We start from the raw sequence: 25485 nt of genomic DNA on the forward strand, positions 1-25485 counted from the left end.
AAGGGTGTTTACACTGTATGTGTATATGTGTGTGTGTGTGTATGTATGTATGTGTGTGTATATATGTATATCTCTGCTTTGATCATTCCAAACTACACCCCAACAATCCATTTTTGAATTGAAGAAAAAAAAAATCAGAAGCCTACAATTGTGTAACACAGAAATCTCTGGACTGGAGCCCATTGCTGTGGTTTGGCAACATAACCAGCACAACATCTCTTTTCTCATCTCTTGAAGGAAAAAAAAAAAACAAAAAACTAGAAAATACCTTGAGAATAAAGGTAATGATTAATCCATCAGGCACAAAAAAAAGGATAAAAGGGTCATTTTGGGATTTCAGGTTCTAACTTATTCAAATAAGTAACTAGAGCAGGGAGTGACAATTTCGCCAGAAGAGGAGTAAGTCACAGGCTGTAATTCGGACAGTGTTTTTGGAGGCAGATAATCTCATCGGAGATCTGGAATCTGAGCAGTTCTCAAAACTTCCTTTTTCATGTGTGAGTGAAGTAGGGACCAGAAGAAGTAGGTATTGGTGGAAAGAGTGGTCCTTGGAGAAGCCGCACAATGCAGCCTGAGAAGAGACAAAAGAGGAAAAGCCTCAAGCAGAGACTGGTTTTGAAGAGCAGCTTGGCTAAAGAAACACTCTCCGAGTTCTTGGGCACGTTTATAATGATCGTAAGTGTTTCCTGATTTTCTGAATTCCAACCCAGTAACATCTCCCTATCAACCTAGCCGTTGACGGAGAGTTTTGTTTTGGTTTCTTTTCTTTAAGTTCATCATTAGACGCGTGTCTTCCAGGAAACGGCAAGTTACTTCCAGGCTGTTTGGCTACTTAGTGGCACACTATTAGGTTTCCATTTACTAATTTCTTTTATCCATACGCGTTGATGCGGGTAGGAGAAAGGCAGTGAAGGTCCTTCTTTATTTTAGAGATTTACTCAGACTCTAAATATAGCTTTATGGTTAATGTCAGCCATTAGAAATTTTTCTCACTGACAAATTAATTTGTATATACCCTGCTCGTTTCATATAAACATTGAAGTGGTTCAGTCACTTGCAATAAGTATTGACAGTCAATAAATATGGATGGTAAGAAAAAGCTCATTATTACAAGTGCTTGGCAAAGACTGTGTTGACAGATCACTTGACTCTTAATAAATTAAAAATTGCATTAGCCGGAAATATTATATTGTGCAGTAATCCAGTTTTGGCTTTGTACATATATTTTTTTGCCCTTTAATTCAAGCTAATCTCTGAAGATCTTTAAATAGGCATTTACAATAACCTTCCACATATAATAGAAAGACTGATTCTTAGAACCTCACAAGGATTTCGTCCAGGGACTTAGACAAGTTCTTAATAAAAGACTGGAAAGTTTAGTGGCGTGGGCTCTAGGTTTCTGTCCTGTCGCGTATTCTTGCATTCTCTGGATCCTAAATTTTCAGCTGGAGCCAAACCATTTGTTAATAGAATATGAAATCTTTGATTGTTTTTATATATGGCAACTGTTGATTTTAACTTGCTCAAAAATAAACTGTTCAAGGATTTCCTAATCTAGGTATAAATAATTTCATTTTTCTTAAAATTATAGAGCGTTGTCCATAAACTTTGTACATTAAACGTTCTTTGGTAAAGTACAGCATGGCGACTACAGTTAATAATAACACGGTGTGACATATTTGAAATTTGCTAAGAAAGTAAATCTTAAAAGTTCTCATTACAAGAAAAATTATATCTATGTATAGTGATGGATCATTTCACAATATATAAAAATATTGAATTATGTCATACGCGGAAACTAATATAATGTTATGTCAGTTATACCTCAATCTTTAAAAAAGTTCTTCGCTTCGGTAAATACATAAAAATTTAGGAGAATGAGTCAAAATTGAGAAAACATGAACGCAAAAAACTGAACTAGTGAAAAATGAGAGTCATAAGTTTTCTGGTCTCGAGAGCCTCTTTTTATCTCATTAACTCAACTATTTTCAACGCGTTATGGACAATTTTTTGCTCTCATTGGCTGTCCTCACCTAGATGACTTAGGGGAGAGTTAGAAGGAAAAGGAACAATAAAAGCCTATGATTCTTTCAATTCCAATCACTACTTACTGAAAAATAGCCCTCAGGGAGACAGAAAGTTGATGGTTTGGTCCCAAAGAGAATGGTTGTCAGCACCAACTGACTTCAGCGCCACAGTAACATTACCGAACTTCAAGGGTTTGTTTTTGCCTGCATGCATCAAAGCCAAAAGAGACAGGGATAGGGGTTTGCAGCTAAGAAAGCAGAGGTTTATTTAAGAAAATGGCACCAAGCCCAGAGACACAGTGCTCAAAGACCTGGCTCCCTGATGGCCTCTAGGGGATGTAGGAAAAACTCATTAGTCGTGGTAGCTAAGGGAGTTGGGGTTGCAGGCCCTACTGATTGGTCAGGGCCAGAGTAGGAGGCGGTCAATCATTGCATCAGGCCCCGATGTCAGTCATGGTATAGTTCTGTCTGATTTCAAGGGGATGCCCTTAGGGTCATTTTGCCCTAATGGGTGTGGAGCTACAAAATGTTAACTTTAGTTTGATTGAAACTCTGTTTCTGTGGTCCTAAGGCTATTTGATGCTGACCTAAGGGCTTAATGATTAAGGGAGCAGTTGTGCCTTATGCAGAAAGATAAGGAAAGAAAAGAAGCAAGTGAGCCCAAGGGCAGTTTGAACGAAAGAGAAAGAGAAGAGAGAAGTTAAAGTGAAGATTTGCACTGTCATAATAACTCCTTTTCCAGAGAAGTGGAGCAAAGTGTTACAACTTCAGGTGTTCTGCAGAAAACACAAAAGGAAGTGAACTAAACATCCATTTTGCAACCAAAAAAGTTAAAACCTACTTTCTTAATGAGAACCAATTTCATAATCCCATCCTGTCTGGGTTGAGTGAGTGAAAATTGCTTTTAGTCATTCACAATTCTGTTATTAAAAAAAAAAAAAGTAAATGTGAAGGTCTAATTGGCTTTATTAAGCAATTCATCAGTTGGGCAACATCTGTTTAGCAACTAGAAAGGCGCTCAGAGAAGTTGTACAAAATGGAAGGTTTTATAAGCACAAAGAGGGTGGAATTAAGTTAAAAGTGGATTATTTTAGGCAAGGTCACCTTCCTTTAGAGGAAGACTAGGAGTTTTATTAGGAAGATTTTGTAGAAAAGAAAGGATTATTTGGGGGCTAGGATACTTTTCTCTGGGGGAGAAAGAAAAGGAAAGGTTTTTTTACCTTGCAGATTGCTTCTTCTTTCTGTTGATGGGGTGCGGGGGGCCAGTAATGGAGAGGGCTCAAGGGACAGATTACTGGTGTTTGGCCTGAAAATCCTAGACTGGTTGATTTAAGGTTGTGTTTAGGGGAGAGGTTGAAACTGCAGTTAGGTCAGGTACTAAATCCAGTTTTAGTGTCATGGGCTTTCAGCACAAGGATGCTATTCTGGACTTGTGGTTTTTTTGTTTAGCACTACTCATGCAACTAGTAGTATGTCTTCCCATAATATTCAAGGTGGGAACTAAAGGAATAATATCTTAATATTGTATGTTAAAATTAAACTTTATAACTTCTGGTTAAAGCCAATCATTTTTGAAAGGTTTCTATCTATACTGTATATTTATTTTCTAAAGCAAACCCTGATGAAATCTATAATTGTGATTATAAGCTTCAATTTTGTGGAGGCTTATGAGGATGTGTAAATAGGAAGTTTCTGCACAAATGCAATAATTTTTTAACCCATTCGTCTACATGATTTTGCTCAAAGATTTCCAAAGTAATTATCTCTGCTTTATTAGAAAATGTGCATTTCGCCTTGCTTTCTCTAGCAAAAAGCTATGCATGGAGAACAGGGAGACTTAAAAAAGGTGACAGAATATACAAGATTCTCGTTCTTCATGTTTGTGAAGCTGGTTTTTGCCTCAGACCCTAGGAATCTGGGACAAAAACTGCTCTTGGGGGAAGCTTCTCAAACTCATATTTGTTTATCCTTAAAATAGCTGCATTAGTAAGGCTTTATGTTCACTCATAAACAGTTGGGGAAATAAGGGCTCAAAGAGATGAAGTAACTGGCCCAAACCAAAAATGCATTAAACTGGGATTCTTTCTAACTCTAAAACCTATACTTTGCACACACATCGCTGGAATTGTTTCAGCAATGTCCTTGATATAAAGTGAATCAGACTCCTTCTACCTTAACAGTTTCATAGATTGGAGCCATGAGTTAGCTCATGGGCAGTTGAGCTTAAACCTGAAATCAACTGAGAACAGATTGTTAGTTAACACCCTAAAGCCAATGTCTTCACTTTCTCTGAAGCTGAAAAGACTACTCAATACCAGTGGACAGGTTTGAGGCGAAGGTAGAGAGTAGGGATTGTTCAGGCCCACGCATGTGAGCTCACGGCCTTGCAATTTCAAGCTCACATTAAATCCACATTACATGTTAAGTTCCTGACATAGGAAACACTCATTCAATGCCACCTCCATTTTGCCTTTCTTGCTCCTTCCCCTCTTCTAATTAAAGCCCTTGTAGTGTTTGAAAACAGCTGCTTTGTCTCCTCCTGACCATCTTACGGGCCCTTCCCCCAGTATCTGCCACAGAACTCTGCATATACATAAATGGGAGCCCATAAATGTGAGTTGAATTTAAATCTCTTTTTTGGGCTGGACTTTCCAGGATCTCTAGTCATTTCTCATATGTTCACTTTTCACTATTCTGTGTATCCTCCTCTCTCTTCGGACATTTCAGGATTTTTTGATACAGAGCTCATTTTACTGGAGATGCTCAGGTGAACAGCCCAGCAAGTTGTCATGTTTCCTCCTGCAGTGGAAGGGCATTCCTCCAAGGCTACACTTCTGAGCGAGTGGCACCTATTTGTGTACTGAAGAAGACCCTGTGTTCTTTTCTCACCCTGTGAAGTTTGCACATTAGAAATCTACTTTTTGGCATTTCTAAGAATCAAAAAAAAAAAATGCAAATATTTCTTTTAAAAGTAATACCCTTGATATATACCCTGAAGGGAAATAGCAAGGGCAGAGGCCTCTAGGACATAGGATATGGATGGCGTAGGGGAGTGGGCAGTACAGGAGGGAGGGAAGAAATGGGATGGACGGTGCATGAGAAACTTAGACCTCACAGCGTTTCTTATGTCCGCTCCCGCCTCCCTCCACGACTTCATGTCCAAATGTCTTTCCCTGCCAGAGTCACTGAGTTTGTCATGTCATTCTATGAGGGTTCTCAGATATGCTTGCTATGAAAATTCTAGGGCTTTGAAATTATTATTACAAAGTGTGCTCAGATCTTGTCATAGGTTTCCATATTTGAGAGATTTTCAAACAAAAAAAGATATATGATCAGCGTTTAGAGTGAAATAAGAAAGTTCTTAAGATAAGCCACTTCTTAAAATAAGTCTGCTTTGGCATAATTCAGGACAATTTTGGTCTACTGCATTATTTAGAATTCTTAGGTACTGGGAGGACATCTCTGACAGAAGGGTGAGATAGATGTCATTGCCCTTGCGTCGATGGGAAAGATGAGACACAGGCTGATGCAATCACAGCTCCTCTGAATCACGGTAGAGCTCAGTTGCTCTGCCTTATGTATATACTTGTTGTTGGGATTCCACTGTGCCTTTCCGCTGAGAGACATGGGGTGTTTTCTCACATTCATTCCTGTTTATTTTTATATCTTTCCTGGCAGAGAGAGAGGAGAAAGGTGATCAACTCCATTTTCCAGGTGGGAAAACAGGTGTAACATAATTAAGAGGGTCACCCAACGTTGCCCGGCCCACGAATGAGAGCAGGGATTGATATCTTGACTTCAGTCATTCCTAATACACCATCATTTGACGAAAACTGAGAATTAGCTCTTTTTGTGTGTGAAAGCGCGAGAGAACTTTACTAGTTTTATAGCCTAGAATACATTAGAAAGTAGGGGTGTCGAAAGATAGTTGTTGGAACAGACAAGATCATGGCAGGGAAATTTTATAGAAAATCTATTAGCATAGTTTTTGGACCTCTTTTTCACCTCCAAACACATTCATACTTCTTGTAACACCAGAGTTCTGAAGTGGGTCAGCTATACCTTTATGGCTCTAATGAACACACTGACCATGCATTACACTGTGTTTTCCACCAGGGTTTCTATTTTCTGTATTCTCTTTGAGACCACCCTGTGGCTAAGAACAAAGGACCCCATAACTCCTCGTGTTTTCTGCCTCAACAATCCCCTGCTCTGTTTCTTATGTTTTGTTCTAGCTTATTGCTTTGCAAAGGCATGCCCCACTCCAAGCCTTGGGTGTTCAGGAGGAGGGTTCCACACTGGAGCTGTCAGTTCGCCAACAGATAATAGACCAGAAGCCTCTGCTTTCAGCAGTGCTCTGGCTGATTCTGGCCATGGACGGCTAGTCTGCCAGAGGCGTGGAAGGATCCCTCGTCCTCGGGCTCTCAGACATTGCCTTTGGAATGAAATGGTCTCTGTTGTCCTGCCCCTGTGTCTCTCAGATAAGGGAAGAGAGACCCACATGCTCACAGGATGCTCTTTCTAGCATATCAGAACATCAGAGAGACTGTCTACTGTCAATCCCACCGGTTTCTTATTTTCTTATGATTTATTTCTAGTACTCAGCCATTCATGGATTTGCATTTCTGTATTTGGGTGTTCTGTCATTTTTAGAAAGTGCAAGTTTTTAAATCTGAACGTGTGGAAGAGCTAAACATGGAGGGTATGCCCTGTACCTTCAGCAGGTGTAAAGGGGCCTAAAGCAGGAAGTTAAAGACACGTCCATGTGTCTCTCTTCGAATACAGTGATGAGGGTAAAAGATAGCGAAGGGGTTAACATTTACTAAGCATACCCTATGTCCAGACACTTATTATTCCTTGAAAAATCTCATGAGATAAGGGAAATGTTCTTATTTTACAGATGAGGAAATCAATGCTCAGTCAGTTAAGCAACTTGCCCTCAGGCAAGTGTGTGGTGGAGCTGGAATTAAAATCAAACCTGATTTCTCTTCACTGTGGTTTTAGCATTCTCCTGTCTGCTTTAGAACTTTTACTACTGTCATCTGTAAAAATATATTACTCTCTTATAGGTTTTAAACATTTACATACATGGCTTCATAGCTTGTAGACCTTATACAATTTGAGATTTTCCTCAAAAGACACTTTTTGAGATTTATTTATTTGGGGGCATGTAGACGTCAGGTTAATTCATTTTAGCCATTGTGTAATTTAGTCCCCTCATGAACTTTTTTATGTAGTTTGCAATTCGTCGCAATTACCAACACTGTTACAATGAACATCTTTGTACACTTCTGCTTGTTCACGTGTTCCATAGTTTCTCTTGAGTATATACTTAGAAGTGGGTTTGGTGGCCCTAGTGCTTGTAAAATAGCTCTCCAAAGTGGTTTCAAGTTTATACTACCAGCAACAACATGTGAGTTCCCATTTTTCCACCTACTCACTGACCCTTGATATTGTCCAAATTTTATATTTTTGTCCTTTCACCATATAGGAAATAGAATTTTGCTGGTAATTTTAATGAATCCTTAGTGTAGTTAGTCATCCTTTTACATTTACTGAAACTTTAGGTTTCCCTTTTTGTAAATTGCCTGTTTATATCTTCTGCTTGTTAAAAAGAATCTTTTTCTTATTGGTTATAGGATATCAATATCTATTTAAAAATCTACATATTAAAGATATTTTATATTTTCTTATTATGGTTCAGTATCTGATTTTTGTTTTTAGGTCTTTAAATCATTAGAATGTATTTTGATGTATGATGTAGAGAAGGTGTCTCTTTATCTGGAAGGACAGCCAGTTGTTATAGTACCATTTTTGAGAAGCCTGTCCTATCTCTACTGATGTAATGGCCTCTCTATCATTTACCAGTTCACTTATAAATGTGGTTGATGTCCCTGTCCAAACCTGCGCCAATGCCATGTGTTTTCGATAATCACTTTCTAAATTATTGTTTATTCAATATTTTTTATTATTTTTTTAAATATTATCTTGACTACTTTAAGCCTTTAATTCTTCCACATGAATTTTAGGATTAGTTTATCAAGTTCCATATATACTCTGTAGAGATTTTGACTGGAATTGCACTGAATTTATATATCTTGTATAAAACTGATACTTTTATTAAAACATTGAATCTTCTCACCCATAAACATGAAATAGCTCTTCATTCATAAGTCTGCTTTTTACATTTTTATTCTGAAGTTTTATAATTTACTTAGTATGGGCATATATATCTTTCGTAAATATATTTCTAAGTACCTTATGATTATTATTATTGTGAATGGTACATTTTTTAAATTACATTTTTTAATTGGTTATTACTCAGGTTTAGGAACAATATTGATTTTTGTATGTTGATCTTGTATTCAGAAAATTTAGGATAGCCTATATAGATCAAAGCTATCAAATATGATAGCCACTAGCCATTTGTGGCTACCTAAATTAAAATTAAACGTAAGTAAAATAAAAAATTTAGTTTTACTGTCTTACTAGTTCCAAGAGCGTCATGTATGACTACTGGCCACCATATTGGACAACACAGATATAGAACTTTTCTCTCATTGGAAATGTTCTATTAGACTATGCTGATAAGATTTTTTTTCTGAGAAGATGAGAACTTTTTCTTTCTTTCTAGCCTTTAAACATTTAATTTATTCTTATTGTCTTGTTATTGTGGTTAAAACCTCTAATGCTATAATTGTGGCATTCACGTTTTATTCCCAACTTAAAGAATCTGCTTCTCACATTTTACCATTAAGTGAGATAGCTCCTATAGCTTTTAACTAGACACTTTTAATTTGAGTAAAGAAATTTCCGTCTATTCTTCATTCACTAAAACTTTCATTAGAAATGATTATTGAATTAAAAAAAAAAAGCACACCTTTCAGATAAGCATATGAGTTCCTCTTTTAACTGTTGATGAAAATATTACATTGATAAATATTTTTAGCATTAAATCATCCTCATATTCCTGAGATTTATTGCCACCTAATCACATAGCATTTAGTTTGCAATGTTTTATTAAGCATTTGGACTATGATTTTTTTTATTATTATGTTGTCCTAGTTTAGTTTTATTACTAAGTTTTCATTAGCCTCATGAAATGAACTAGAGTTCTTTCCCTCTTTTTATATTTTCTGGAACACTGTATAAAATGAGGATTATCTGTTCCTTGAAGATTATTTTGCATATGCATTTAAAAAGAGAAAGAGAAAGCAAAAGACAAATACACATGTGAGAGGTTTTTCTAAAAGTTATGTCTAATTTAGATCTATTTTTAATTCCATTTTGGCAATTTATATTTTTTACTAGAAAACTATTTCACTTTTGTTTTCAAATATAGTTTTTCAAAATTGTTATTACTTTCAGAAGTAATACAATGAAAGCAATGATTTTTAAATGATTTTTCATAATATTTGCTTATGGCTTTAAAACCTGAGATGATGACTTCTTTTTAATTTTTAGCATGTTTTTTGTTTTCCACTCAGTTTGTTTTCTTATATCCTTTCCTTGGGTTGATCAGTTTTCTCTATTTCTCCGTTTTCCCCTTACTTGCTTTTTCTATTCTTGAAATATTTACCCTTACATTAAAAAAAAAAAAAAAGTTTCTTGAGCAAACAAAGTATAAAATAAACATTAAAACTTTTTAAAAACTTCTAATTATAGTCAACCAATTCATCTTACATGTCATTATTCCCTAATATTTAAATTCTACTCTTATTATTGTTATTGGTGTTCTTAATTGTGAATACTTGCATGAATTTACTATCATATACTAGTTTATTTGCTAATCATTACTGTGTTCATCCATTACTTTTAGATGCAACCTCCTTTGCACAGTTAAAAAAAACTTTTTAGGGAATTTTTCAGGAAGGGCATGTAAGGGATAGACTTTCTCAGTCTTTTGTCTGCCAGTATATGTCTTTATTTCACTCTCAGGGTGCAATGATAAATTTTAGGTTGATGATTGATTTTGCTTGGCATTTTGCAGGTGTCATTTCAACGTCTCTCTCGTTGCTGGTGACAAGTCTGTTATTGGCCTAATTTTGTCCTTAATTATCTACATTTCTCTGGTTTCAAATAAGAGTTTCTCTTTGTTTTTTATTTTTAAATTTCACTATAATACAACTAGGCGTTAACTTATTTTATTTGTAGTGGTCAGGATTCATTGTTCATCTTTACTGTGAAGATTTGTCATTTTCACCAATTCTGGAAATTCTCAGCTTTATCACCTTGCCACTCCCCCAGTCTCTCTATTTTTATCTCTTAATCTCTCCATGACAAATTTTGTGTAGTTGTCTCAAATTTGTCTTCCAATTCACTAATTCCTTATTCAGTTGCATTTAACATCTGTTTAATATAGTCATTGTAGTTTCGTTAATGTTTTCATTTCTAGAAATTCTGTTTTGTTCTTTTTCTTAATTGTTTTTTCTTTTCTTATGTGTTTATTTCTTTTGTCTTTTTAACTCACTAAAGCTTAATATATTTATGGTATTTTATAACTATTCTATCATCTCAAGCTTTGGGGAAACTAATTATTCTGCTTATTTTATCTACTGACTCTCATCCACAATGGATCATTTTCTTTAGTGTTTTGTAAATTTTCACCGTAAACTCTTCAGGAAGGTTTATTTTTCTTTGTGGGAATTCCATATGGCTAAGTGGAAAACTGAAAAAAGAAAATTGAATGTGGATACTTTGTTGAAGAGCACTTTCCCAAAAGAGTGGCTGTCTGCTCCTTTTGTCTGACATGAGGCATGTGACCATGAATGACAGGAAACCCCATGCTTTCTCTAAATAGGCTGCTTCTCAAGTCCTTAGACCCTGAGTCAGTATCAGCTGCAGGAGGATTTTCCTGTCGGCTTCCCTTTATTAATGGTGAACATAAAGAGTCAGACTAGTCTGGAAAACTTCAGAGTTCCAAAGGACCTGGAGAAAAAGTCTATTCTGGGTCACTTTATCCAAAGGCTGCAGACTCCTAAAGCCAAAGTTGATTCTGCCAAACAGAATTCTGCTTTTGACCCCTGGGTTTTAATTTTGACCTAGGAAACTTGGTATTTTAATTCACTTTCAAAGGGGAAGTACTTTTGTTTTCTACTTTCCAGAAGTGGTTTTGGTTTGTTTTTCTTTAATGACACAGTGCGTTGCAACATGTTCTCATTATTTGACAAGAAAGGAGAACATAAGAATGAGAGCAGAAGTTGGATACTCTACTCATCAGCCTTATGATGAAGGTATGGCATAAAGTAAAGGACTATGAGGAAGACACGCCTCATAAAAGTGAGATAAATAAAACGAATCCAAATGCTAAGCAGCCCAGCAGTGAAGGTTACTTCCTTCATCCAGTCAGAACTTTATTCATGTATGAGGTAGGATTGCTACCTCATATGCCAGGAAAATGTGCCCCCTTCCCCCATCCTTCTCCATCTTGATAGATTGGCTGGTCATGCTAAGACACAGACCTGGGAAGGCCAATCAAGACCAAAAGGATCCAAGGGCTTAATTCCTCTCAAACTAGAATAAGCCCGCATGCCTTAGTCTCTGTCTGGAAGTTTAGACATTCTTAGGAGAAAATGTTCTCAGAATCTAGGCCGCTATCTGTAGGTGATTAGTTAAAGAAGTTGCAATGAACTCAGATATAGCTATTAAATATAATGAAGCCAATCTTTAGAAATCTCTTCATCACATACACATTTTTGACAGAGCATACCAGAAAGTATTCATGTTAAGTTACCTGTGGAGCGTAAAATATGAAATCTGGTGTGGGTAATAGACGAATTTCTTATATTTTATTGTATACTCTTTGTAATTGAAAAAATTTTACATGTGCATGTACATTTTCTTCACGCCCCTGTTCCTTGCTAAAAAGCTCACTCAGCAGAGTTTGTCCTTTCCAGTGTTTCAGGGAGTTGCTCAAAATGTGTTCTGAAGAACACTAGTTTCATGAAATTCAGATAAGAATTAAGTGAATGAAAATATGCTGTGCTTCCCAAACATACTTAACCAAGTTAAGCAGTTTTTCTCAACTGCAGAAATTATCAGAGCCTTTAATGTTCACTGTAAATATCTAACAGGGGAATAGAATATATAGCTGCCCCATACATATTTGATCACAGATTCCTTTTTTTTTTTTGAGGAGCATCTTATGGAACTGATGATCTGTGGAATATACTTTGGGACTTGCAGGGCCTAGGATGAACCTAAAACAAACCAACCCCCGGAACTCCTCCATCTTTAGGACTCTTCCAGATTGAGAGTGACCACGGATATTGTTGGGCCACCCTGAATAAAAAAGAACTGTCAACACCTCATCCACACATAGCACACTCAGACCCATGGCCATCCTAATAAGGAATGCACATCTTAAAGTAAATACTTAATTGGGTCCTTATTCTGGTTCTAGGATCATGATCAAGTTCTTGTCCAACAGCATTATTTGGGATGAGTTGAGAGACGTGAATGCCTGGTGTAGATCAGAAAAGGAGAGCATTGTTCTTTTCAACCTAATAGAAATAATGAAGTTTAATCATATTTCATTTCTGGAGGCCCAAGTTGCTCCTTGGTATTCTTTTCTACTCAGAGAGCACTGTGGTTGGCCGTTTGCCCATTCACCTGCTTCTCAAATCTGATTCCTCTCTTTTTATGAGCCTGCCCTAATGTCATCTCTTTCCAAGTACAGCTGGTCCCTCAGAAATGATTGATCTCATACGGATATTTTCTCAGGCTACATGCCACCAAATACTTTGTTTTAAAACAGAATATCCAGAGTTCAGTCTTGGTTCTTTGTGACTATTTTTGTTATGACTAAGAAAGTTTTATTTTTTAATTGGAAAGCTGACTGGAAAGCCATGCATCATATATGCATTCTGTCCTCATAAAGGGAGGGAGCAGACCCACTGAGAAGCAGCAGTTGCCACAAGAGAAACACAGGGCTGGGAATCACAGAACCTGGCCCCAGAATTGGATTCTACCACTTATCAGCTATATGAATTTTGTCAAGTCATCCAGTCTTCCACTTTTTAAATGAGGATTAAGTTTTGGGAGGAATAATGGAAGCAGTGTATATGAGAGTGCCTGGATCAGCGCATACATGCTGTAAATGGTTGATCATTCACTCATCCAGAGGTCAAAAGTACGTGCAGTCACACCTGGGCCTTTTCACTTACTACCTGTGTGAACATTAGAAATTCTCTTGACTTCTTAATCTTTTTAGGCTTCATTTCCTTATTTGTGAAATAGAGATAATAAGAGGACAATACTCAGGGTCATTGTGAGGACTAACCGGTTAATGTATGGAAAGTGCTTAGCTTATATTGAAGAAGAAATTTCAGGATTTTCATTAAAAGCTAATCAGCTTTTCTGTTCTGCTTCTGTAAATGTGTTTGCTACATGCAAGAGCTCACTGCAAAGCTCTTTTGCACCTTGTCCTACTTGGCTTTTACTCAACAAAATGTAACTATTTGCACTGTTTGTACCCCTAGCAGCTCCCATGTTCTGTAACAATTTGTATCTGTCAGCAACCCCTTGACAGCTCCCCAGCCTTACCCATGTTTAACTTGTAGTCCATAGCAACTCCTACCGTTTGTAATGGTTTAAGTTCAAACTGATCGATTACCTTGTGTAAAAACTCTGATATATAAGCAATGTTGCAACTGAGCCCACTGCTCAGATCTTCAGAGCACTAGCTCCTCTGGGACCATGAGTAATAAACCTGAGTTCTCCTTTCTCTCCGAGTTACTGCTTGGTTTTTCATTGGACTGGTTTGGGATTTTTCCACAACAATATAAAGCACTCAATATATATTAGTTGTTGTTGCTGTTGTTAATATTATCATTACGTATCCCAATGGATATAATCACATAATCTAAATAGGTGTGTATAGACAGATGGAATAGGATGTGGAACTTCTGGAAAGCCAAGGTTTGCAGAGAATGCCGTACTGACAGATTGGCATTTGTTCTCCTTTATCTCTAATTACAAATAGCAAAATGTTTATAGGAGGAAAGGAACCTCTCCCAAAGTGACTACCTTCTCAAGAATGGAGAATGTGTTTTTTGGTTTCCCTATCACCATCTGGCTATTGGAGGTCAAACTCCTGATACAAGATCATGGTCCTTCTCCCATTCTACCACCTGGCAAAATTAATTGAGGCAATAGTGTGAAAACCATTTTTTATTTCAGGCGGTATCAGAAGAGAAACCTTGATCTCATATAATATGAATCAAGTTTTTCATGAGGATAATCTGTTATACATTCATGTGTATATATTAATATTTCTTAGATTTAATAGTATTATGCCAGGAGATTCAGTAATTTGGAGTGTTAATCAATCAAATGAGTCAAAAATTTGGGGACACTTAAATGTCAAAATAATCATTATCTAGTCAATAAGGTTGACTTGCAAAACTCATCTCCATGCTCACTTTCCCTAGGGATAAATGCTTAAGCCATTCATTAACAACCAGCTTATTACATTAAATAAGAGTACCACACTTCATCTATACTTTACTTAGGATTTTTACAGTTCTCAGCTATCTTACCTCTTCTACTGGTCTGTGAGCTCTGAGTACCATGCTGGACACACTTAGAATTTCCAAATGTACATATATATGGAGGAAAGGAAGGAATGACTGAGTGCATGCCAGATCCCATCAGAGGTACTTGTAGATGTGGGTGGGGACCTTAGTTTACCATGATTTGGTTTTTTGAAAGACAAGGCTCCTAAAGCACAAATTTGGACAAACTACTTATTTGGCTCAGGTACAGTTGAGGACATTTAGTGTAAGTGAAGGGACACATACTTTGGATACAAATGTTAATTTCGTGTTCAACAATATCATTTCATTAGTTGTATATTCTCAGGCAAATAACTTAATTTCTTTGTCTCCAGGTTTTTTTTAGGTGAAAAAAGCAGACTTTTATTTTCCCTCAGGTTATCATGGGGACCGAATGAGAGTGTTTATAACAAACATGTATGTATGTTTGTGTGTATATGCATATCTGACACATATACACAAAGCAATTTTTAAAATACAAGTGTTTTTTTTTAATGCTGATTTCTTTCTTATGCGTTTGCATCATTTAATAGCAATTTATCTACTGAAGTATATTTTTCACTTAAAAATATGTCCTTACCTATTTCCAGGAAGACCTGCAGCAATGTACAAGGTAGAGTCATGTGTGACTTACATTCTTGGGCTGCATTGTTGCTGCAAACATGCACCACACTGACAGTTCTGAATTAAAGGGAGGATATGAACATCCTAGAAAAGTTTTTAAAACAACAATCATAAAAAAAATTCTAGCCAGGTGAACTTTGGAGGTATTGGGCATTTTAGAATGAACTCTGGTTCAGCAGAAGTTACTAATGGGGCAGGCAGAGCTAGGGGAATTTCTGTCTTCTTGGGTCTTGATGTTGAGAATAGATATGAATTCTAATAAGTTCCCCCAAATGCTGTCCAATGCAACAAGAAATCTTTGTGGCTCATGGGTGTGGTTCATCTGTGTAGAAAAGGCCTGTCCCACCATTATCTCAGACAATTCATTCCAGTACTAGGCAGGCACTAGGACTAGTCAGCACTGGGGAAATGAGTGTGACTTCTGCCGATGACCACAAAGTGGGGAGACAATATGAGGAAAGGAGATGACAAGGAAGAACAAGAGTGGAAAGGGTTTAACTTTGCTTTAGTTCTGGTTTTCCCCGGAGAGTGCTTGGTCATCTAGCAGAAGTTGTCTGTGCAAGGGGAGCTGGAAACAAAGCAGATAGAAATTAATAAATAGGTTTTCCATAAACTGAAAAAGCTGTACTTAAAATCACCAATGTGTCACATTGATCTCTGAGAAAAGAAGAGAAATGGGGCTGAAAAGAATTTTTCTCTGGGTCATGAGAAGCCTTGGTGAAAAAGCACAAGTTTTGGGGTACCCTTTCAAACCAGAGTGACATTTGTTGTCACCAGAATAACCACACTTGTCTTGGCATGATGATCAGGACCTACAAGGTGGCTCCTAAACAGGTTTTGGCCTCAGTCCTTCCTCCTTGGACTGATATATCTGGTGTACAATGAGGCCTTCAATACTGTGTAGATTGGCAACACAGGGCTGCTGCCTGGCACCTCTGAGTCTTTCTACATTCCCAGAGTGCCCTTCACTCTCAACATGCAGATGGGAAACTAGTGCCTCTACCCCACATCTGTGGAACCCCAGTGTTCTCTGTGAATATTTCTGTGAAATTGTGGGAGTATTTGTTGCTTCTGATGACTTCTGGCTCCATCCAACGTGTCATGGTTAAGAGCCTCTAAGACATGTGATCAAATCCTGTTTCTGTCTCTTTTCTTTTAATTATGCAACATTGTGCAAATCACTTGGCCTTTTTCACCCTCGGTTTCCTCATTCACAAAATGAACATACTAATACTTCCCTCCCAGGGTAGTCATAAGTTAATAATAAGATGATGATCAAGTAATACAGGTAAGGCATTTAGAATGCAGCCTGGCACAAAGAACAGACAAAATATATGGTAGCTGGAATTTATATTCTTTTATCCACACTACCCTAAACAGATGAGTAAAGATAGCAAATATCTCATGCAGCCTTTATTCCAAAGACCATGACAATGTTTCCCTAGGAGTTCCTTTCAACTTAAAATAAACAAACAAACAAAAACAAAAACAAAACAAAAAAAACACCTCTATAAGATAGGAATTATTTTCTTAATTCTGAAAATAGTGAACCATAAAAGGTAGATATAAGGCATGTTATTTTTTTCCTTCTTTGGGTAATGTTTGATGTCCAAAAGAATCACATTTCTTGCAATGATTGCAAGGTTCCCTGGTGATCCTTGGCCCCAGGTGCATGCACTTGCAAGTATTTTTTTAAGGAATTCCTAACCTTCATTGACTACTTCTTTTCTGAAGGGTTCAGTTTTTACATACTCACTGAACCAATATTTATTGTCCATTATGTACTGTGTACTGTGCTAGGAACATCTTGGTCTACACTTTAAAGGAGGTGATAGATGTGCAAGAGATCTGAGAAGGGTCAAATGAAATAAAATCTGTGGGCTTATTATTCTCTCTCACCATCCCCAGCATTGTGGTTTGCAATAATCACTTCATCACATTAGATTTTACATTGTGTCCAGTAATTAATTTGTCATAAGGGTCATGGCTAAGTTGGGAACTTCCAGCAGTCTCAACTGATAGTTCTTAGAAAATACACCTCCCAATTTTCATACTCTACCCTCAGAGTAACTTTTTCTCTTGAAAAGGCATTTACACATGGGTTTTTCCTGCATGTGTTTAGATATATCTTTCATCAAATGTTGTTTGAGCATGGAATATAAAGAAACCTGACCTGCCCTGGAAGGCATTAGAGCCTTGATGGGTGCCACAAGGCAAGGTGGGTTGTAATAAAATGACATTATAAAGACATGGTAGAAGAAGCAGAAGAGCCCTTGGGGCCTTAAGTTGTCAGAGAAAGTTCCACAAAAGGGAAGGACTTAGGCTTAGTGTTATGAATAGATTGGGTTTGGTTGGAGAAGGTGCAGGGAAAGGAGATCCTTCTGGAAGGTATACGATGAGCAGGTGTTCAGAGGTGGGAATGAGTGTTATGAGCTCAAAGCACTCAGAGTGACTAGGATGCCAGCCTGACTGATACAGATTTATGCTGAAGAACACGAGGCACTGGAGAGCCCTGAGTACCGAGCCGAGGGGTTTGTGCTAGCACTAGCTGAGCAACTGTGGCAGTGGGGGTGGGAAGGAGGGGTATATGACTCATGCCTCATCTGGCACTGAGTGGGGAGACACTAGAAGTGGGGGCACTGGTTGGAGGCTGCAGAAGAAGTTTCAGAAGATTTGGGAATGGTTGGCTATAGGTAGCCAAGGGAGAGAAGAGGAAGGGACACCAATGGATTCCAGAATGCTTGGCCCGAGTGATTGGGAATAACTGGAGGTATCTTGCTCACCAATCAGTCCTTCATAAGAATTCTGCCTTTCAAATGTCTTTCTTCCTTTTCCATTGAAAATTTTTCTCCCCTCCTGTTAGGGGCGGAACCTGATAACAACCACAGTATTTACTCTCTCCTCTTTTCTAATGTTGCTTTCCTACCAAAAGCATGAAAACCTTGCCAACTATGAAATGACTCATCTTTGGAGAGTAATCACAATTGCCAAAACAACTTAAAAGTCTTGTCAGCTTCCCTCTCCCCCTCTCCCTGCAAATTTTGATCCTATGTCTAGGAATGAAACAACTATTTCTAATATCTATGTTTTTTCCCCTGGATCTGTTGTCAGGCAGTTAGTTAATGGTTAAGTTCATGAGTCCTTTTGTCTTAGTTTATTGAATTGAGGTCTTAACTGAATTGAGGTTTTCCGTTTAAGTTTATATTAAAAGCAATAATATTCTGCACTTATTATTGCCCTTTGTTTTTTAAAAAGCACTTTTTGTAATGTTATCCATTTGAACCTTTACTGAACGATCCTATGAAACAAGCTTAGCAGATATTATTAGTCTTCTTTAATAGATGAACAAGCTGAGACTGAGAAATAACATGTTCGTTTACGTAGTAGATATGAAGAGTCATGCCTGGAATTAATACCTGGAATCTGGTTATTTAATCACCTTGAGACATCCAGGAGAAAAGAATTCAGAGAACCCTATGCCCCCTCCACTTATTGGAATGCTTGGTATGTGAGGGAAGCTTCTCCTCCATGGTCCTAAGAGTGAGCCAGGAACTAGTGGACAGAAGTTACAGGAAAGAAAAGATGTAAACCCAAATCGTTCCACATGTATTACATATCCATGTTTATAAATTGTATTTCTGTGAAGACCTCACAAATGAGCTCTGGGCAGGCTCTTTAGAATTAATTGATCACTATCGGGGAATTATATATATCAGTTTTGGACTTCCCTTCTCAGTCTTTTGTGAAGAGACGATATCTTTCTATTACCTTTCTGATAAGAAGCCTTCACATTCTTAATCTCTTTTTCTTTACCTATGTTTGTTTCTGAAACTTTTCATCCGTTTATTAAATAATATTTATTACTTGATGCTGAGCCCTCCCTCAAGTTGGTTGCTTTTCTTTAATTATAAACCCAAATTTGACTATATTCCAGAAAAAATTTGGCCAATTCAACATATGAGAACAATGATCCAATGATCCTATAGTTCGAAACTTATTTCTCCAGGACTACAATGACTCTTTAAACCACAGTGTGGGAATGTCTGATGGTCATTTGCTGTGTTGTTTTTCTACCAAATAAGTGAGATCATATAGTATTTTTCTTTCTCTAACTTATCTCACTTGGGATAATGCTCTTGAGGTTCATCTAGGTCATTGCAAATGGCAATATTTCATTCTTCTTTATGGCTGAATTATATTCTATTGTTTATATGCCTCAGTTTCTTACCAAATGTTTCTTTAATGGATCATGATTAAAAGGGTTTAATTGGTTGTTAAATGAATATATAGGATATACTAGGAAATTCATGGTGCTGTGGACTAGACGTGTTCTCCCTCCCCATCCCAACTTCATTTGTTGAAAACCTAATGCCCCAAGTATTAGAAGGTGGGGCCTTTGGGAGGTACTTAGGTCATGAAGGCAGAGCCCTCATGAGTGGGATTAGTGCCCTTATAAAAGACATCTCAGAGAGCTAACTTGCCTCTTCCACCATGTGAGAACACAGTGAGAAGTCTGCAGCCTGGAAGAGGACCCGCACCCAATCATGCTGGCACTCTGATCTAGATTTCTAGCTTCCAAAACTGTGAGAAATAAATTTATGTTGTTTATAAGCTACTCAGTCTATAATATTTTGTTATAGCAACCCAAATGTACTAAGACACATGGTAAAAAGAAAAAGGATATACAATGAAACACTTTCTTCCAACATGTACCCAGTCATTTACTTTCCTCTCACAGGATCCAATCCAAATTTCCTGTTGCTTGGATATTCATGGAGATAGCTCATGTGCAATTCGTAATACAATTGACAATGTGCTTTAACACTGCTCTGAATCTTGTTTTCAAACTAAATAATATACTCTGAGGATCTTTTCACATTGGTCCACACAGATCTCCCTCATTCTATTTTATGAATGAACAGTATTCTGCTGAGTGGATGTATCATAATATATTCAAAACCCTTTTGAATACTGATTTCATTCTCCAAAATATCTTCTACCAGCTGAAGACTGTCAGAGACTCACGGTTGTACTTTATCTTCATTTTATATCCATTTGCCAAGTACTTACAGCATTGTGCTTGGTGCCATAGGGAAAGCTATAAGTTTGGCAGCCTCTGCTCTCTAGGAAACTACAGCCTCATCAGGGAGAAAAGATATGGAGACGATATGGAGAAAAGAGAGAGAATGTCTTGATTGCGGTTCGATTCCCTCACAAATTTCCTTTTTTTTTTTGCTAATGGCCTTGTATGTGGTACAAACAGCCTTTCTACTTGTTGGATGTGCATATATGATTGTTTGTGAGCCTGATATGGCTTATACAGGGAGCCTCTAGAGCAGGGATCAAAAACTCAAATGCCTACAGGGGCCAGGACAGAGACCTAAATGAGCGAAGTAAAGTAAATGAAGCGAGCCAACTGAGAGAGCACAAGCTCTGTTTAAAGGGAGCAGCCAACTGCTACTCTGTTCCAGGAAATTCCTCCCTGTGGGTTGACAGATCTAATTGATTAAAAGGAATCCATGGGTAAAAGGTACATGGGATCTTTCTGTTTTATTTCTTACGAACTCATGTCAATCTACAATCATCTCAAAATTGAAAATTTAATTTAAAACTTAAGTCAGAAATCTGGATCATTCTGTGAAATTACCTGATTTTTAAATGTAGGCAAAATTTTTAATACTGTGCAGACCCAATCTCTGTCAACCGGATATCATCCAGGACCCCCCGTTTTGCTATCTGCGCAGGTTATGTTATGTGCTATTGATTTGGCTCTTACTCCTGATGACCTGTGCATAGCTGGGAACATTATAATTTGATTTGTATGACGCCTGTGGCAGCCCAATCCATGAGTTTGCTTGATAGGTACTTCTTGTTACTGTGATTTCCATCATTGACAGTGACCATGTTCACTTACTTGTTGAGTTTCTTCTCATTCCAGGTCCTTGGATGTGGCTCTGTTGCCCAAGCTGTCCTCAGTCGAGGACGTTCTGGAGGAACCGACACTATTGGATTTGCAATGGCAGTTGTAATGGCCATCTACGCGACTGGAGGTGTCTCTGGTAAGTACTAAAAGTATAATAGCTACTATTAAGCATTTCCATGTGCTAGGTGCTGGGCACTTTATACACCTTCATTTGTTTAGCTCCTGCAAGAATATGTATTCGATTCTATTTTTAGAGATGATAACATTAAAATAGCTAGCAAATGGCAAGTGACTTGTGCCAAGGCAACATTTAGCAAGAGACAGAGATAGGACATAGAACTCAGAACTGACTGATTCCTAAATCTGGCTACTGAATCATATTCTTCATCTGTCAATACAATTTTTTACTTGCTTGTAACCGTTTCCCAGGTACCCTGTGAGTAGCCCAGTGAAGACTGTCACTCCAACAGAGAGGCAAGTCCTGGACCTTTATCCACAGCGGTCGGAGAGAGTCTAAGTCACTTACCAAATGTCTGGTGCTTTCACAGAAGTGCAGGCATGATCCAGAAGGTCTTGGTTTAATTCTTCCCTGATTAGAAGCCATTTCCAAGGTTCAAGAAGCAAAATGAAATGCTATTTAACATAGCCTGGAAACTTAGGAAGGGACTATGAAAACGATCCATTTCCCAAAGGCTCCTGGAATCTTTCAGCAGCCTGGTCTGAGTGCTCAGAGCACTAAGATTGCTGATGATAAGGGAGGAAAAGGAACCTCTGTATGCTGGGCACCATGCTGGCTGCTGTACATACTTTAGCTCCTCTCTCTCCAGCAGGACTGAGATGAGTGTTAGTGTCTCCATTCTACAGAGAAAACTCCAGCTCTGAGGGATTAAGTTAATTTCTGCAAGTCCCATAGCTGGTAAAGAGGCAGACTAAAGATTTGACCCAGGCCTACATGACAGCAAATCTCATGTCCCCATTATCACACCACATTTCCAATGGCCTATTACAGGAAAGGCATTACAGGCAGAGCCTGCAGTTAAGCCAGCTAGCCTGGTGACAAGTACTGTTATTGGAGCACAGAAGAATGACGGCTTAGACCTCCTGGGAGCCTCCTTGGGCTGGGAACCTAGAACAGTCATTTGCTGGCAGGCGCCCTTTCAATAGCACAGTCAGACTCAGATCCTGGGGCAATCCTGGTTACAGATTCCTGTATATGTCATTTGTTTGGGATGAGCAGTGTTTCTTTTCAAACTCCTGCCAAGCCTTTGCTGTGATCCCAGCACTGTCCTTAGCACAAGAATGAGCAGGGAACCACCCTGAATGTGCCAAGGCTTAATTATAGTGCAGGCCTCAATACCAGACACAGGTGAATTAAAAGAAGCATACAGGATGTTCCACCGCCACCCCATACATTCACGCAAGTGGAGTTTCTACAAACTGCTCTATAAACGTGGGCACGTTCTCAGCTAGTTTGTTTTGTTTGCTTTGTTTTGTTTGTTTTGTTTAGGTAGAAATGTGGGATGTGGTTTTGGAGTGTTTTGCTTAAATAACGCCCTGAATTGAATATCATCAAATGTTTACTTTAGGATTAATTGGTCTCAGACGCGACCAATGTAACTAACACCCTTTACCACCACTGCTGTCCACATCTTTTTGTATCCACTGACATACTTGGGAATTCTGGCAGTCACCATAGGAGAGAAAAGGGAGGAACCAGCAGGAAGGCGGAAAGGAAGTGAAGTTAACATGGAATCTTCCCATCTGGCCCCTGAACTGAACTAGGGTTAAGCCCCTGCGCTTAGAGGGGTGAAGGCCAGAACTGATGGAACTCTTTTCACTAGAATCGTTTCTAGGTAAGGGTTGGGAGCTAGCCAAATTTTTTATGAGAGACATCCCAAAATTCAAGTAGAATAGCCTCTGAGCCTGGCTGATAAAAGGTAGCACTGAGTTGGAAAGGGAACTTATCTCCCTCTCTCTTTTTGGAACCCAGCACTGTTCAGGCCTCCTGGGCTGGTGGCTCTGGAAATGTGCACAGACAACACATTGGCCCATCAGTGACATCCATACAGACTCAGTATTGACTTCAACAGCCGCAGGAACAGGAGAGGAAGATGGTGTGAGGGAGGCGGCTTTCTCATGGTGGCTGCAGCTAACATAATGGTTTGTGGGCACCTGTGAGGCCCTCTTTGAAGATTCCAAAAATAACCAATGTATATTGGGCACACACATAAATGGGATCCCATTGTGTGATCACAGACTGGTAAGGTGAGCGACATTCCAGTTTTGAAACATAAAACATTACCTTGCTGCTTCCCTTGTGAACATGCCAGTTCTGGCAACCCAGTCGGGCCAGTCAGAACCCATAACGCCCTCATTATGCAGTGTCCCCCACCGAGCATCACACTGCCTGCTCGTACCTAGGCTATGGTGGTTGTTTCTGATGTAGCATTCTCTAAGTAATATAAATTCACTGAAAAAGCAAAATTGGTTTGCTTAATGACAAGGCATTAAGATTATCTCTATCATAGAACTGTCTGTAGGTGGCAAGGAGGAAGGGACTTGTCTAGAGCAGAACCATGAAAGAGTTCAGCCTGTTCACCTAAGTTTTTTCATCTCAGACCTCATGAGCTCCAGCTGCCCCTCGGGGCTCTTCGTGTGAATAATCTGATCATCACAACAAAGTGGCAGGGCCAAACTCTAGTGCAGCACTCTCTGGCTGTAGCACTCATGTACTTTCTACTACACTGTTCTGCCTTGTCCTTCAGGTAAGCCAGAGTGGCCACTCATCTCTGGAAGGAGAAATCTTCCTCGTTGTTTAGCAAAGCTCCCTCCCAGACACACCCTCTCTGACCACCAAACAACTTTCCCTCTCTATAGATCATTGTAGTCCGAGCTATCTGGGTAAAGGCCTCTGACTATTTAGTTCTTCAACTTTTATATCTTAAACACCTACTAAGTGCCTTGTACCATATGAAGTACAGGGTGAATAACAGTACCTGCCTCCAGGTGGTTAAGAAAAGTGAAAAAAACATAAACCTACCTATGGGAAGTTTTATTTTGGAAGAGGAGCTTGCTAAATAACTCTCCCATTCGTGGACTCATCTGAGGGAAGTTAGCTTTTTTGACTGGAGGTGATTTTTTTGTGTTCCCTTGTCCTTTCACAATGGGTCCTTCCCATCTGGCTAGGTGGCGGCTACCTAACCAGGCTCTGGGAGAAGTGGAACAGGGCTGTGTTCCCTGCTCCTAAACCCTGTTTCTAGTTTTTCTAGTAGGCCGTGCTGCTAGTGTCCAGAATAATGACTCTGTTGGATTTAAAAGTAAAGCAAGACAATTGATATAATTCTTTAGGAAACCTGTGCTTTTAATATTTGCATTTTCTTGCTCTTGTTAGCCCCTAAGCGGCAGAGGCAGGTGTAGAAAGGACTTTGTGGTTTTGCCAGCAGCCAGAATTCCTCCCTGCTGCAAGTCCACTTTGGCTTAGAGACTCGGGAAAAGCATGGTTTTCTTCAGAGGGGGGAGCTTCCAAATACAAAGTCACTTTGAAGTTCTGTGGAGAGTCAAATGTAAAGTATCATCATCATCATTATCATTATCATCATCATCACCATCGTCATCATCACTCATCGGTTTACAACTATTTCTACAATCCAAAAATCCACATTTCCATGTGATCATATTAACAGTGACTCTAATTTCCCCTGTACATAAAATCTCACCTATAGTCTTCAGAGGAACATCATTTGTCCCTAAGAAGTGAACCAAACACGCAAAGATGATTTTTGAAATTCTTTTTTTTTTCCTGCCCAATGTAGCAGAGAAGCTTTATAAACTTGACAAAGCTCTGTAAGTGGTTTAGAACATAGGATCTAGAGTTCAGATAAACCTGGATTTGAATTCTAGTTCCACCACTTTAACCATGTGGCCTTAACAAAGTTACTTTAGTTCTGTGCCTCAGTTTCCTCACCAGTTAACTGAGATAGTATTTATCTCACTGAGATCTTATGAAGATCAAGTGTGTGTAATACCTGTGATAGCATTTGGCAAGTTTTCAATAAGTGTTGTTACTAGCAGAGCCAGCTGATGATATTGGTGACTTACTACAGAGCAAACTCTCTACCTGATCTTCTGTCTAGATGAAAATCTAGAAGGCCGATGTAGGTTGGGATGACAGAAGTGTTGCTACATTTCTGTGTTTGAGAGAAATATATTATTTATGCAGAAGAACTGTGGAGAATCCCCTCAGACACTGTGATCACGCAAAATAAACTGAGTCCCTTACTTCAGTTGAGAGGCACAGCCCACCAACCAAGGGTCATTTGCCCTTAAAGAGATGTCTCTTTTCAGTACGAAGATTGCT

At 38.5% G+C, this 25485-nt stretch overlaps 1 protein-coding gene across 2 annotated transcripts in view; it reads left to right on the forward strand.

Annotated features, from left to right (window-relative positions):
* Positions 1-321: 321 nt before the first annotated feature.
* Positions 322-25485, forward strand: part of AQP9 (aquaporin 9) — a 35216-nt gene continuing 10052 nt past the window's right edge. Inside the window, exons 1-2 of one of the 2 annotated variants that reach the window (XM_016160454.2) lie at positions 322-675; positions 21144-21264. In XM_016160454.2, the coding sequence (XP_016015940.1) occupies positions 565-675; positions 21144-21264 (232 nt within the window). In that variant the 5' untranslated portion in view covers positions 322-564. The remainder of the gene's footprint in view (positions 676-21143; positions 21265-25485) is intronic. The other variant, XM_016160453.2, reaches the window with a different exon arrangement.

This window comes from Rousettus aegyptiacus, unplaced genomic scaffold, assembly GCF_014176215.1.
Source record: "Rousettus aegyptiacus isolate mRouAeg1 unplaced genomic scaffold, mRouAeg1.p scaffold_m13_p_3, whole genome shotgun sequence".
Taxonomy (NCBI): domain Eukaryota; kingdom Metazoa; phylum Chordata; class Mammalia; order Chiroptera; family Pteropodidae; genus Rousettus; species Rousettus aegyptiacus.